General features: G+C 39.4%; 1 protein-coding gene across 15 annotated transcripts in view; it reads left to right on the plus strand.

Annotated features, from left to right (window-relative positions):
* The window catches only part of Dock3 (dedicator of cytokinesis 3), a 586,580-nt gene that overhangs the window by 535,856 nt on the left and 35,689 nt on the right, over positions 1 to 15,035 (plus strand). For 14 of the 15 annotated variants that reach the window (XR_013436504.1, XM_078043258.1, XM_021727520.2 and 11 more), the window contains 4 exons: positions 7,295 to 7,380; positions 9,998 to 10,024; positions 10,146 to 10,241; positions 14,762 to 14,822. Coding sequence is in view for 14 of the 15 variants with exons in the window: in XM_078043258.1 (XP_077899384.1) it covers positions 7,295 to 7,380; positions 9,998 to 10,024; positions 10,146 to 10,241; positions 14,762 to 14,822 (270 nt within the window). In the remaining variant the exon portion in view is untranslated. The remainder of the gene's footprint in view (positions 1 to 7,294; positions 7,381 to 9,997; positions 10,025 to 10,145; positions 10,242 to 14,761; positions 14,823 to 15,035) is intronic. The other variant, XM_040269765.2, reaches the window with a different exon arrangement.

Raw genomic sequence — 15,035 nt, forward strand, 5'->3', positions numbered from 1 at the left:
TCCCAATAACTTAAATTTGGTCTTTTTATGCTGTCCCATATTTCTACAATGTTCTGTTCATGGTTTCTTACCATCTTCACTGTGTGGTCTACATTCTTTTCAGGATTATATATTTTGTCTTTATTGTCTGAGGTCCTGTCTTCCAAGTGGTCTAAGCTATGGTGATGCTTTCAATTGATCTTTTAATTTGGTTTATTGTTTCTTTCATTTCAAGGATTTCTGTTTGTTTGTTTTTTCAGAACCTCTATCTCCTTATTGAAGTAATATTTTGCTTCCTGTATTTGCCTATGTAGCTCTTTGTCAAAATGATCTTTTGCTGCCTGTATTTGCTCTCCTATATCATCCTTATTTCACAGAACATTGTAATTATGTACATCCTGAACTCCTTCTCTATAATTTCTTCGTTTGCGCTGGCCATGGATTCTAATAATATAGTATCTTGATTTGTTTAGGGCACTTTCTTCCCTTGTTTTTTCATGTTGTTCGTGTGTCTTCCCTTGTAGCACTAGAAATCTGAGGCATTACCGTTTTTTACCCTATATGCTTACAGTGCCCCTGCAGGGTTCCAATACCTCTCCTTTGAGGAAAAGGACAATATTACAGATCCCAATGCAAACAACATACAGCCTTAAACTAAATAGTTGCTACTAAGATGTTTACAGTTTGGTCACAATATACAGAAGTGGTGAGTTCAATTATTATCTATATAAACAGTAAGTTTGCAAAAGGGTTTACTGTTTCTGATGGTGGACAAAGAACCAGAGATGAGGTGTAGGATGAGATGTTGAGGGGGAAGGAGATGAAGATATAGTGTTATTAGATCTTAGGAAGTGTGAAAGAAGAATCTCAAGAAGAAGAATCTCAAGAAGGTGGTTAGTAGCATAAGAGACAGGAAGTGATTTTGAGTAGACAAGTAAGTGGAAAGACAGTAGAGTACATAAAACAAACAAACATAAGTTTGAAAAAAAGTTTAAAAATGTAAAAATAGGAGAAAAAATACTATAAAACATAATGGTAATATACTATTCAGACATTCTAGTCCTCAATATCCTAATTCATGCTCAGTATTTGGTTTCACGTATGTTGGGGAAGTGAGGGCAGGAGAATAGAGAGGGAGGAAAAAAAAACTCAAATGAAGAAACAAGGATGTTTTGGTTGGAGATTAATATCTTTCCTGCTTCTCTTCTCATCCAGTAGGTGGGGTTGTCTGTTTTTTGCTGGTATCTCTACCCTCAGGATGGTGAAGGTTACCTAGGTGGGAGGGTTGGTCTTGGGTGCAGAGTACCTGAAAGTGGGGCATGGCTCCTGGCAGTTCCCAAATGGTAGAATGCATCCCAAGGATCTCCTTTGGGGTCCATTCGTGTGACATGGGCACCTGATCTTATCTCCTTATATTGCCTGTAGACCTCAGTTTCTGGTCTCTAAATTAGTCTCTAAACTGTATCTCACTCACCCTCTCCCTTTCTATTTCCTAATCAGGGACCTTTCTCTCTGGAGGTCTTTGTAGGTTGTGCTCTGGGGGCTGCGCATCTTTCTTGGAGAGCTGTTTTATATTGTGCAGTCACTGTGCTGGATTAGTGGCTGCCCCCAGGGGCAGTTGGCGATTATAGGTACCTACCCACCCAGTGTTCCAAACTGGGAATTGCCCCAACTAAAGATGGCAATGAAGGTGACCCAAAAATGGAGGCAGTGGCTTTCAGAAATGGAGAGCCAGCTTGGGTGAGGAGGTCCGGGTGATGATGTTGGGAGATGTGTTCAGAGATGCAACTCTATGGCATCCAGTGTTGTAGCTGTCGGCTGTCTTCAGAACCTGTGCAAAGTCTCCAGTTTTAGGCAGGCTACAGTGTGTTGAGGACTATGGCAGTGGCTACAGAGACCCAAGACAGAGGCAACTGAAGGAGCTACATGTTGGTAAATGGGATCCACCTTGGGAGTGGAGGCTGGAGTCCCTGTGCAGGGGCAGTCGGGAGTCCTACTGTAACACTGAGGTCTGGAGTCCTGTGCAGCCCGACAGCCATGATTTCTGCAGCCATGATTCCTCTGGGAGGTCGTCTATCACTCCCAGAGAAGCAGTATTGCCACTACTAGAATCCTGGGTCTTGGAGCAACACAGAATGCTGCCTGCCTCTAGCCCGCCATCTTCTCAACTCCTCTGCTGGGATTTTAATTGTATTTTATTGACCATAGATCAAACTGTGAAGAACTGATATCGTAATACTGAATTTTTTAATCCATGAAAAAAACTTTTCATTTGTTTAAGTGCTCTTTGATTTACTTTATCAGTGTTTTATAGTTTTATCATATGGATCATACCATATGTTGTTAAATTTACATGTATTTGTTTTTTCACAGTCATAAATTATTCTAATTTTTAAATTTTGTTTTATAGTTGTTCGTTGTTAGCATATGGAAATGCAGTTAAGTTTTATATGTTAACCTTAAATCCTGCACCCTCTCTAAATTCATTTATTAGTTCTAGAAACATTTTTGTAAATTCCTTAGGGTTTTCTGTTAGACAATCGTGTTGTCTATAAATATAGTTTGATTTCTGTCTTTCTTATCTGTATATCTCTTATTTATTTTTCTTGTTTTATTGCAACAGATCAGATATCTGGTATGCTGTTAAATAAGAGTGATATGAGTAGCCAGATGCTGTGGCACACACCTATAATTCCAGCAGCTTGGGAGGCTGAGGCAGGAGGATTGCAAGTTCAAAGCCAGCCTCAGCAAAAGTGAGGCACTAAGCAACTCAGTGAGACTCTATCTCCAAATAAAATACAAAATAGGGCTGGGAATATGGCTCAGTGGTCAAGTGCCTCTGAGTTCAATCCCCAGTACCAAAAAAAAAAAAAAAAGACTGATGTGAGTGAACATATTTGCCTAGTTCTTAGGGGAAAGTATTCAGTGTTTCACCATTAAATACAATGCTAATGCTAGTTGTTTTAAAGATAGTCTTATCATGGATAGAGTATTTAAAATAAATTCATTTTATGCCTCATAACTTCAGGAAACAACAACAAAAAAAGAACTGTGGCTTTTCTGTACTTTCACAGCCTGTGCCTTCTATTTATGCAAAGCACACAACTACTGGGCAAAAACCCAGTAACCAAGAAGTGTATAACTTTGCAGAACTACTGTATAGGTTATCCAAGTCTACTAAGAAGGAGCTGTGCAGTATTCCACCATCCCTAACACTGAATTAAAAGGTTACTTTGTAAAACACTTAAGTTGGAAGTGTCTCAAGACTCAGGGCAGGAGCTATGTTCTTTTTCCCAGTAAGACTGTCATGAATAATTAATATCCAGCAAGCCAAGTAAACACTTTTGTTCCTAGTTAGAAAAATATTGCTGTGCTTCCCTTTACCATTAACTCTTTTTAAAGCATAGTCTGCTCTTAATCCCTGTTTTCCACTTTCTACCTTCCCATTGGTTTAGTCTCCTGTGTATTACACACCCACCTTTGTTAAAAGTGTTCTCTTGAAAGTAATCTATAACTTTCAAGTTGCTAAAATTCAATGACTTTTGGGCTTGGTTCTGATTGTATTTTTTTACAGTTTTGGTTCTGTTATCCATTTCCATACTTTTTACAACTTACTAAAAATACATTTTTCTAATTGCAAAATAATTATTAATATAGGAGAATTAAAAATGCAAATAAGGGGCTGGAGTTGTGACTCTGTGATAAATAGCTTGTCTAGTATGAGTGAGGCACTGGGTTCAATTTTTAGCACCACATAAAAATAAAGGTATTGTGTCCACCTACAACTAAAAAATATTTTTTAAATGCAAATAAACTGTAATGAAAATTTTAACTCAAATTCCTAGCATTATTAACAACTTAGGGGGAGCAATTTATGGTGGTTTTTTAGTCCTTTTTTCCAATACTTAGAATTTTTTATTTAAAAAAATGAATTGTTGGATATGTTGGTTTGTAATCCCTCATTTTGGTAGCAATTTGTCACACCTACCTCTTCATGTCTCTTAATGCTCCTCTATACTGCACTCTCAGTTTAGAGGCTACATGTTATTCCATTGCATAACTATGTTACAATATATATAATAGTCAAGCTCCTAGTTTTAAAAACTTACTATTAATATTGCAAAACCACCCATTCCTATTTTCTTAGGTAAACTTCTCAACCTGTAATCATTGGATCCAAAGAGCAAAACAGTTCTTAAGTTTTTATAGTACTATTTTTATGTCATTTTATTGATGTATTATAATCCTAGTATAACTATAATTTGGCCAATATTGTTCCCCAGTATTTCTCCTTTACTTCCCCTCCCCCAGCCCCAAGGCCCCTGGTCCCTTTCTTCTACTTTACTGTCTCCTCTTGATTTTCATGAGATCCCCCTCCCCTGCCACCTTTCTTTGTCTTTTTCCTCCCTGTCTTCCACATATGAGAGAAAGCATATGACTCTGACTTTCTGAGTTTGGTTTATTTCACTTAACATAATGTTCTCAAGTTCTATCCATTTCTCTACAATTGACATAATCTATTCTTCCTGGCTGAAACACACACACACACACACACACACACGCGCGCGCGCGCGCGCGCGTGTGTTCTGTTTTCTTTATTCATTTATCCATTGACAGATGCCCAGGCTGGTTCCATAACTTGGCTATTATGAATTGTGCTACTATAAATATGGGTATGCATGTATCACTATAGTGTTCTTACTTTAATTCTTTAGGATAATTACCATGGAGTTGTATATTGGGTCAAATGGTAGTTCCATTCCTAGTTTTTTGAGGAACCTCCAAACTGATTATCATGGTGGTTGTAATAATTTACAATCCCACCAACAGTGTAAAAGTGTTTCTTTTTCTCCACATCCTCTCCAACATTTGTTATTGTTTGTATTCTTGATGACTGCCATTCTAACTGAAGTGAAATGAAATATGTGTAATTTTTATTTTCATTTCTCAAATTGCTAATGATATTGAACACTTTTTCATGTATTTGTTGGCCATTTGCGTTTCTTCTTTTGAGAAGCATCTGTTCAGTTCTTTGTCCATTTTTTAATTGGGTTATCATGGGAGAGGGGTTGGGGCAAAGTTTTTTGAGTTCTCTATATATTCTGGTTATTAATTTTCTGTCAGAAGAGTAGTGAGTAAATATTTTTTCCCATTCTGTAGGCTCTCTCTTCACATTCTTGATTTTTCCTGTGCTGTTGTAGCACTATAAGAAGAAGCTTTGTTAATGGTTTCTCAGATCCCAGACTCCTTTGCTATGTGTGCCCCATCTAAATATTGACCAGGCTAAACTGTGACTGCTCCCCTAAAAGATGATGACCTCTCCGATACCAGTACTATTTATTGTGTGTTTTCTCTCTTAGACTCATTGTAGGGTCTAGGGCATGGTGGGGCTCATGGAGATGAAAATCAAAACTAACATTCATTAAGCAGTTCCCAAGATTCAGGGCACAGTGACACCAAAGAAGAATGTTACCACCGTTCCTATTTCACAAATGAGGAAACCTAGACTTAAGAGAGGTAAATACTTGTGCAGAACTACACAGCTGGTTATACTGCAAACAAATGTTGAATGAATAACAATAAAAGTAACATTGCAAACCTGATGGTCAATATTAATAATTATAACATGATATATTTGAAGAACTTCTTTTTCTTGACTTGAAGTCATCAAATTATCCTGCATTGATCTTTAGATTTCTCTTAACAACTTTTTCCTTCATCAGCTCTGCCTCCATATCCTTCCATTACCAGTTCCTTTCCCTAATTCGAGTTATAACATGAATAAGCTTCAGAGCAACCTGGATGTTTTGTTAAAACATATTGCTAACTTCCACCTCCATTCTGAGTTTCTAATGCAGAAGGCCTGGGGAGGCCAGAGAATTTGGATTAAAAAGTCTTAAGATTATTAAAGTCTTAAGATCTTTACCACAAATCTTAAGACTAAGGCTACTGGCCCAGGGATCAGTTTTGAAAACCTTTAGAGTCAAGTGGACTGACTGCTCTACCTCATTGGCAGTGTTTGTATTCTACTACTTGAGGTTACCTCTGCCATCTTTGCATTTTTCTGGAAAGCACAGTCTACCTGTACCTTCATGTGTGAAAAGAGATCCCTTGCTATAATCAGACCCTTCGTTTTAGCCAATGGTTGACCTAGTGAAGCAAGGCATGCTTTGAACTGGGAGTAAAATATTTGGCTTCTATATCCAGAACCACCTGGCTTTATCTTCTCTGTCCTGAGAGAGCAGGATAGCATCGATTTCTGAGGACCCCTGCTCTCAGAATTTGTTTCCTCTTTAATGTGTATTCAAGCAGCTAACTCATCAGGCCAAATAATAAGTATATAGCCCTAGCATTGTAAGTTCCTTCCTGACCATGTGGCGGGCCACTATTTTAAAAAGCCATATTCATTCATTCTCATTTTCTGCTGGTGGGATTTAACAAACCCTACCTGCCTTCAATTATTACTGAATCAGTTGTGGAATGAGAAAATGCTTTTAGGGAAACATTATTTAATGTAGTCATGCTGAGATTTTTATTGTTTATATGAAATATCTATATCAATAAACAGTAACACACATTAAAGGCTAATGAAGGGTAAAAAGATTTTTTTATCTGTCACTTGTAACTAATTTTTTACCTCAGAATAAATCCAATGAGGCCTGTTAGAAAAGTGGCTGAGCACTGACAAATGCCCCTGCAGATCCATGGATTAGAAACAATGTAGTATTCCTCTTCATAGTTTAGGGGCCCAGTGATAGTGCAGTGACAGGGAGAGTGGCCCCAAGGGCTTTAGATCCTATGAGTACAAACACTGGACCCTGTTGTCCTGGAGGAAAAGCTCTGAAGGAAATAATTCATATCTCATTCTATCCCAACTAATGTCAGCCTCATTACACTGAAGACCAACTACCCAACAAGCTTCCTTTTTGATTGGCTGAATAGAGGGTAAAGTTATAACCCAACATAGTTTATTTATAGATTCTTTTAAATGGATATTTTTTAAATAAAATAAACATTTGACAGAGGCCTTTTTTGAATCCAAAATACTTTTCTTTGCCCCTAGATTGGGAAAGGGGTACATGAAACCTTAAGTTCTATGTCTAACTTAAACCACTAGGGTAAGAGGACTTTCTGATTGGGGAAGTCATCATGGTTTTTTTGGCGCTGTAGATGAAATCTTGTCTTCCCTGGAATTTATTTGGAGCATGGATAAAATCAGGAAGCAGTTTTCCACCACCTTGCCCAGCAAGGGGACAGATTTCCCATTCTTCCTCTCAATTCTGTTTGAGTTTATGAAATCTCTGCTTCCTTCTAGGTGGAAGCCGAGCTGATTGACAAGCTGGACAGCATGGTATCAGAGGGGAAAGGCGATGAAAGCTACAGGGAGCTCTTCAGCCTTCTGTAAGCAGCTCCAGCCCCAGGTGTTCCATGTTGGGGGAAGGAATAAAGCAGGCTAATGAAGGGAGGAGATTAGACCTGCACTGGGCAGGCTGCCAAAGTTGGGTATCAGGAGAGACCCTATTGTTCCTGGTGGTAGCAGTGCTTACCTCTTTCAACAAGAAAGCAAGCTTTCTCAGGGATTGCCATGTTACTGAAGAGCTATGAAAACACAATAACTGAGCACCTGGATTTGCTCAGGAAAAGGATCATTGTATATCTCACAATATGCACTGCATCCATTTGAGCAAACAGATCATGAGAAGTCAATCATAGTTTAGTTTGACACTGGCATTGTGGGAGGTGAAGGTTCTCTTCTTAAAAAGGGACTCTAGGCAGGGTAAAGTGGTACACACCTATAATTCCAGCTACTTGGAAAACTGAAGCAGGAGAATCACAAGTTTGAGGCCATTCTGGACAATTTAGATCTTGTCTCAAAATAAAAAATTTTAAAAGAGCTAGAACTGTAGCTCAGTAGTAGAGTAACTTGCCTAATGTATAGGAGGCCCTGGGTTCAATCTCCAGTACCACACACACAAAAAGAAGGATTCTATTTTCTCTCCTTCATAAGATATTACAGTCAATTTGAAAAACACTGCAATGAGCTCTTAAACATGTCACCCACCGCCATCTCCAGGCTAATTTCCCTGTTTGTGAAATTAGGTGGTTATATTAAATAATGCCAGTGCTCTCCCAGGTCCATTATTTCATGGCTTCTGTCTTGAATTAAATGGAGACCAACAGGCCTTAGAGGACTTGCTAAGGGCTAAGATCAAAGAAGGAACTCAGAAACTGCCCTCCCATGTAATAGTGATGTTGTATTTCCTTTAAAAAATGAAATCTAAGCTCTAGAATATTCTCCCATCTTATTCATCATTTCCAGCTTTGAAACTTTGTCTTAGTACCATTTTTAAGACTAACCTCTAAAGTATTTTCCAGTGATAATATTGAATGTTTACTTAGAACTTAACAGTTTAAAAATGTATGGATATTTCTCATTTTACTAGATCCACACAACACACTTGATATGTGGGCAGGGCAGAGATTATCCTCCTTGCCACTTTAGAAGTGATGAACTGGATTCAGGGAAGTGCCAGCATGTCCTCAGTTACCTGACCAGTGAAAGGCACCTCTAGAAAGAAGACCCAGATTTTCCAGTTTCAAGAAGGGGAAATCTCTCTGCAGTATCCTGCCCATATTGTTCATTTACCATAAGATAAAGCGTGAATTTATTTGACATTTAAATAATAATAATCTATGAAAATGAATTCATCCTTTAGTATTTCTCTTTTAACTGAAGGTACATTTTTTTAATTGTGGAAGAAATATCTTCCTGGGTCACTAGAAAATGACTTTACAACAAAGTAAAAAGTAATAACCACAAAAAAAGAATATCTCACACACACACACACACACAACCCACTATTATTAATTACCTGACCAAATAGTGTTTGCAAAACATTTTAAAATCAGTCTGAGAATTGATGGCCATGGATAAAATAGAGCAGCATTTCCAGTTTGTGTTTTGGAAAGATGTTTATAGATATACTGGGGGGAAAAAAGTTGAATCGTGGTCTAACTAGTTTAGAAAATATTCAATTAAACAAAAATGAATAAGCCTCTTTATTAAAGGTCCTCTCAAATTCTTAATGTGCAGAAAGGTGTGAAAAATCTACAAAAGGAGGGTAGTGACCAGCATTTCCCAAGCTTGTGCATTCACAGAACCCCTCTTCCTGTCCAAGACAGCAGAGCTCTGTATAATGGTTTGAAAATGCTAGTATACTGACCTTGTTCACACAAATCATAGGCCCCCAGTCAGTGGTTTTGCCTTCTCTAACAACAAGGATCATGTGGGAAACCCTCACTTTCCCTAATGCCCTGGCCCAAGCTAATACTCTGTGCAGAGAGTGTCATCACTGTAGCAGAGCCACGGTGTAGATTTTAGTCCCTAGTGATTATCCCTAATTGGGCCAGCCATTCCATAAGACTTTCATAAGCTTAGAGAGCAATAAAGGAATCAGGAATAGAGTTATATGCTGTAAAAACCTGGAGCTGGACTTGTTACTGGAGCAAGCAAAAAGTTTAGGTTATCATCCTCTAGAAGAGACTTGGAACTCTAGAAGAGCTGAAAGCCAGGTGTTTTGGAGAATCCAGATGCTTCCTGAGATGATAAAAGAGGGAGCTATCAAAACACAAAAAGACCTGAGTGTTAAGACTTGAGTATTAATCTGGCACATTTTGTTCACTCTCCCTTATACTGAGACACCCAATGCTAGTGGGGAATCTTTCCCTTGATTTACATAAAGAAGTTGATTTCTATGTTTGCTGAAGATAGCTCTGGGCAGCAATAGAGACAGTGAGCCAATTGGTAGAGCAAAGATTATCCCTCTGGGCCCTTACTCAGCTTCTCCTTGAGAAGAAACCTCATAGCATAGCTTAAGGGGACTGGGGCTTTGAACCCTTTCCTCACTTATAACTCAGTGGCATCCTTAGGAACACATACATGGAAATGAGAGATGTGTTCATTTGTTGCTGCCAATCCAATAACTTCCTTGTCTTTGCTTTCTGCTGCATGGAGTAGAACCCAGCTATTTGGGCCCTACCCCAGGTAAGACTATGGTGTGGTAAGTCTGCTGCCTCCAGATCCATCACAGCCCTCAGACTCTTGAATCTCATTCTTTTTCTCAGAAAAAGCTCATGAATTGTGTTTCATTCCTCTCCACCAATAGCCTGCTGGAGAAGGTTGAACAGGAAACATGGCGAGAAACAGGCATTTCCTTTGTGACCTCAGTAACCCGCCTCATGGAACGCCTTCTTGACTACAGGTATTTTCTCAGGCATCTGCCTGATCTCTTTCAGGATACTCTCTCCTTCAAGGGCATTCCCTTGACCTTAAAACTGAAACTGTGTGCCCTTCATGGAGAAGACTGTTCTGGTATTGGGTAGCATCGCCATTAGGTCTGATGACAAGGAACAGAGACTTCTCTCAGGAGTAGGCAAGACTTCCTGAAGTCCCCCCTCTAAAATGTGGGTACATGTATCCAGGAGGTATCCCAGGGATCTGCAATCATCTCACCTTTCATCCAGAAATGTCAAGGCTCAGATGAATAGGCACAGCAAGAAGGAAGAGAAAAGCTATCTCCAGAGCAAGGAAGAGAACTGCTGTAATTCCTTAGTGCAGACCCTCCTCAGATTCATATGTCACCTGGTATCAATATATGACCCAGGAGGACTTTGAGTTGCTTTTCCAGGGACTGGGGACCTCCCTTTTACATGCCTACATTTTCTGCTTAAAGTAAGTCTATTTATATCCCCTGATCCTAGACATGAGAGGAAACAACCTGTGAGCTCTGATCTTTATATATGTTCAGGCCGAGAGTTTGTGTGAAATTAGTTACTCCATAAAAGCCTATCTTCCCAGTCACCTTATAGCTTTTGAATTAGTCCAAAGTAAAATGAAATGACTATCACAGCCTTAATTATTCTTTCAGTAGTGTTCAAGTGGTGGCTACGGGTACCTTTTGAGAGCCAAGAAGATGATGAGGAATGGATAGGAATGATAAATGAACAAAACCTGGTTCCAAGGAAAAATGCTATGAGATACCAAAGGGTAGCATTTTAACCTATGGATCAAGAAATGAGAGAGTTTGGACCACCTCCAGTTGCTGCTGAAGTAGAAGGTGCTGGTAAAGAAGACTCAGGTCCAGTGTACTGGTCTGGCTATAGAAATGAAATTCCTGAAAAATGTGTTCACATCCTGAGTATCCCCTCTTTCTGTAGCAGAGCTAAGATTTGGCCTATTTTTACTGGGACTGACAAAGTCAAAGGTAACCTTTTTGGGACCCCTTTTAGAATAAGGAATTCCTTTCTTATGACAGGTCCTCAGCCTTTTCTCTACCTGCCATCAGACAGGGAAGAGAGATGGGAAAATTTCATCATTTCCCCCTCATTGCAGCACTTACGTTGGCCTTATTCACTGTAGTTTACCATAAGGAAAAGAAATTAATTTCTTCAATTTCACAGCCTACTTCTATCTGGCTGTTTGATTTTCTTAATTATCCTCTACAAGGAACTCAAATTCTGGCCAAAACCAATTTTATTCTTTATTTTTTTTATCTCAATAGTTGTACCTACAAAACAAGTCCTCAGTCTTTCACATGACATCAGATGCCCTTCTTGAACTGGCCTTTGCCCAACTCACAAGCCCAACTCCTTCCAGTCCCCAGTATTCTCACTCCAAATACCATCCTCTCTTCATTGTTCCTTGTCAACATAAAAGGAAACGTCATGATGTTTATGTTGGCTCCCATCTACTGAAAATCTATTGATGTTGGCTCCCATCTACTGAAAATCTACCATGTTAGTGCTTTATATGCATTGTCTCTAATCCCATTAACATCCCTAAAGGGTTGTCCTTCTTCTTACTAATGAGGATACAACAATGGGAAGGGATATTTTCAGAAGTTGAACACAGATCTAGCTGACTCAAGAACCATGCTAAAAAAAAGAAAAAAATGGAACCACCATTTGACCCGGCTATCCCTCTCCTTGGCCTATACCCAAGGACATAAAAACAGCATACTACAGGGACACAGCCACATCAATGTTTATAGCAGCACAATTCACAATAGCTGAACTGTGGAACCAACCTAGATGCCCTTCAGTAGATGAGTGGATTTTTTAAATGTGACATATATACACAATGGAATATTATTCAGTAGTAAAAGAGAATAAAAGCATGGCATTTGCAGGTAAATGGATGGCATTGGAGAAGATAATGCTAAGTGAAGTTAGCCAATCCCAAAAAAAAAAAAAATGCTGAATGTTTTCTCTGATACAAGGAGGCTGACTCATAGTGGGGTAGAAAGGGGGTGCATGGGAGGAAAAGATGAACTCTAGATAGAGCAGAGATATGAAAAATTGTCCTATATATGTGTAATAAGAATTGTAATACATTCTGCTGTCATTTTTTTTAAAAATGGTTTATAAAAAAGCTTCAGTGATGCCATCTGTATAAATAGACTTACTTCAAGCAGAGAATGTAGGCATGAAAAAGGGAGATTCCCAGTCCCTGGAAAAGCAACTCAAAGTTCTCTTGGGTCATGTATTAGTACCAAGTGACATATGAATCTGATCCTCCTGCTCAGGAGACTGAAGCAGAAAGATCACAAATTCAAAAACAGCCTCAGCAACTTATTGAGACTGTGTCTCAAAATAAAATAAAAAGGAATGGTGATGTAGCTTGGTGGTAAAGTGCCCCTGGGTTCAATCCCCAGTCCAAAAAAAATGAGTTTGATTCTCCTCATCCATGTTGTCACCACTCATATTTTTTCCATCAGAATTCTCTATATGCTATATCCTTTCCTAAGAGAGTCTTCCAACCCAACCCATCCCCATAAAAAAAGGTTTTCCAAGCTAAAAGCTCACCTGGCATTCAGTGCATACCTTGTTGATTATCAGTTATCACAGAAAGAGCCAACTCCTTAAAGACAAGAGCCTTGTCCATTTTCCCCTATTCACCTACATGGAGATTGCCTCTGGCAGGTACATAGTAAATAATGATTGATAAGATGAATTCACTAGGAAGACCAGGCAAAAACCAAGAAAATCTTTCCTTCTGCTCCAGTGCAGTTTAGTTCAATAAGAATTTGTTAATAAGAAAACGAATATTGAAATTTTAAAATTTACATATATTGATTACAAATATTATAAATAGGTTATATTCCTGAACTTCAGTGTGAGGCTTAATTTTAGACTGGCAAATATCCTCGTATATTCAGAGGAGTGACTCTTCAGCTTTTATATTAATGTCTTTAACTTTTATGTGAATCCAAGACACTATCAGTGAGATATAAAGATACTTATTGGTTGCACCCATGTTTCCCAGGTTGGGAAGAAGAACCCTAGAAGAGTTTTCTTAGAAATAGACATAAGGTTTTCCAAGCCCTTGAGTCTCTAAGTAGAACACCTACCTGCAATTGGTAACTGGAGTTTATGGAACCTTCCTTTCCTAGGCCCCTCCAGTTGTAGTAGGGACACCCTGGCCACTGATCTAGACCTCAGCAAACAGGTGCACATGGGTGCACCTGTTGCCTCAGAAGCCTCCTTCAAGAGGTTCTTCATTACTCACCCTCCAGAAAAAGAGCTAAAGGGAAAACATTAGCTGCACCCAAGTCAAATACATTAAAAGCTATCTTCTTTATTGATGAGCCATACAGAAGTGATATAAAATCACTCAAAAAAGAAGATATTGCTGTCAACAGTGCAAGAAAGGCTGGGATGTAGTTCAGTGGTAGAGTACTTACCAGGCATGTGCAAGTCCCTAGGTTCAGTGCCCAGCACCACAAAAATAAGAAAAAGAAAGAGATGCTTGATATTGAAATGCAGGTGGTTGTGGAGCACAAAGATATATAGGAAGGCCCTGATATCACAGTGGCATGAATTTTCAATATCTCTTCCTTTCAAAGTAGCCATGTCAGAGTCTTCCCACTGTGTTCTGGGAAGGTAAGGAGAACTGGGTTTGCCAAATAACCTCAGAGATTCAGTGACTCTGGCTGTGTGTACAGGAGGCTACTTTCTGGATTCACCAGTCTGGTGCTCACTGCCCTTCATCTCCTTATGCCAGGCTTTTGCTCCTTCCCAGACAAGCCTGTCTGTGACTAGCCCCTATCTCCTTTGGGAAGAATCCTTCTCAGTGTCCCCATTGTTCTGTCTCTCACAGGCCAGCACTGACCCTTGCTACACCCAGACCCTCTAGGTATGAATGTAGCCCAACCCCGGCTAGTGCTGTCTCTGAATCAGAAAGAAGCAGCAGGCCTATTACTTCTAGTGAGATATGGTTCCAAAGACTAGTGCATTGAGCAGAGACCATAGGTAGAAATGCCAATTATGTGGTGAGCCCATTAGCCATGCCATGATTGCTATGGCCACAGGGTTCTAAAGCTAGACCCTTGAGTAGAGGGGTTGAGTAGCTTCTATTCACTATCCAAAAATTAAAACTTTCCTTTTAAGGAGAGTTCTATGCCTCCTTTTAGGGGAACTGACATGTCATTCTGTGCCAAGAATGTTGGCAGGTGCTACTTAATGCCTTTGATATAGCATCTGGGCTCTGCACTCTGCCACCAGAACAAGAATCTCAGTAGAACAGAGATATTTGAGCCCAAAGAAGTGGATGCAAAGCTTAGAGGGAGCTCACAGTACAGTACTCGTTCGTGATTTCTGTTGGAAGGCATCCTAATCTGAGATTTGGTTATGATGATGACCCAGTGTTACTGTAATTTTTTTATGTATTCTTTCAGTAGTTCTGCTTCATTTCATAGGTATTTATCTTTGTTCTCCCTTCCAGGGACTGCATGAAAGGAGAGGAAACAGAGAATAAAAAGATCGGCTGCACTGTTAACCTGATGGTGAGAGGACACTAGCTCTTCCTCCTGTCTGTCTAGTGGGAGTTTCTATCCTACACTGATTATCTTGGCCTTCTATAATACAGTGGCTGAAGATTTAAGTCAGGGTATCAACTCTGTTACTTGGAGGCCTGAACCAGATACTTTCCCACTTGGGGAAGGAATGAAATTAGCTTTGCTTTGGACAGAGCTCTAACTTGGCCTCTTTGCAAGGTC

The sequence above is a fragment of the Ictidomys tridecemlineatus genome, chromosome 3 (assembly GCF_052094955.1).
Source record: "Ictidomys tridecemlineatus isolate mIctTri1 chromosome 3, mIctTri1.hap1, whole genome shotgun sequence".
NCBI classification, from domain to species: Eukaryota; Metazoa; Chordata; class Mammalia; order Rodentia; family Sciuridae; genus Ictidomys; species Ictidomys tridecemlineatus.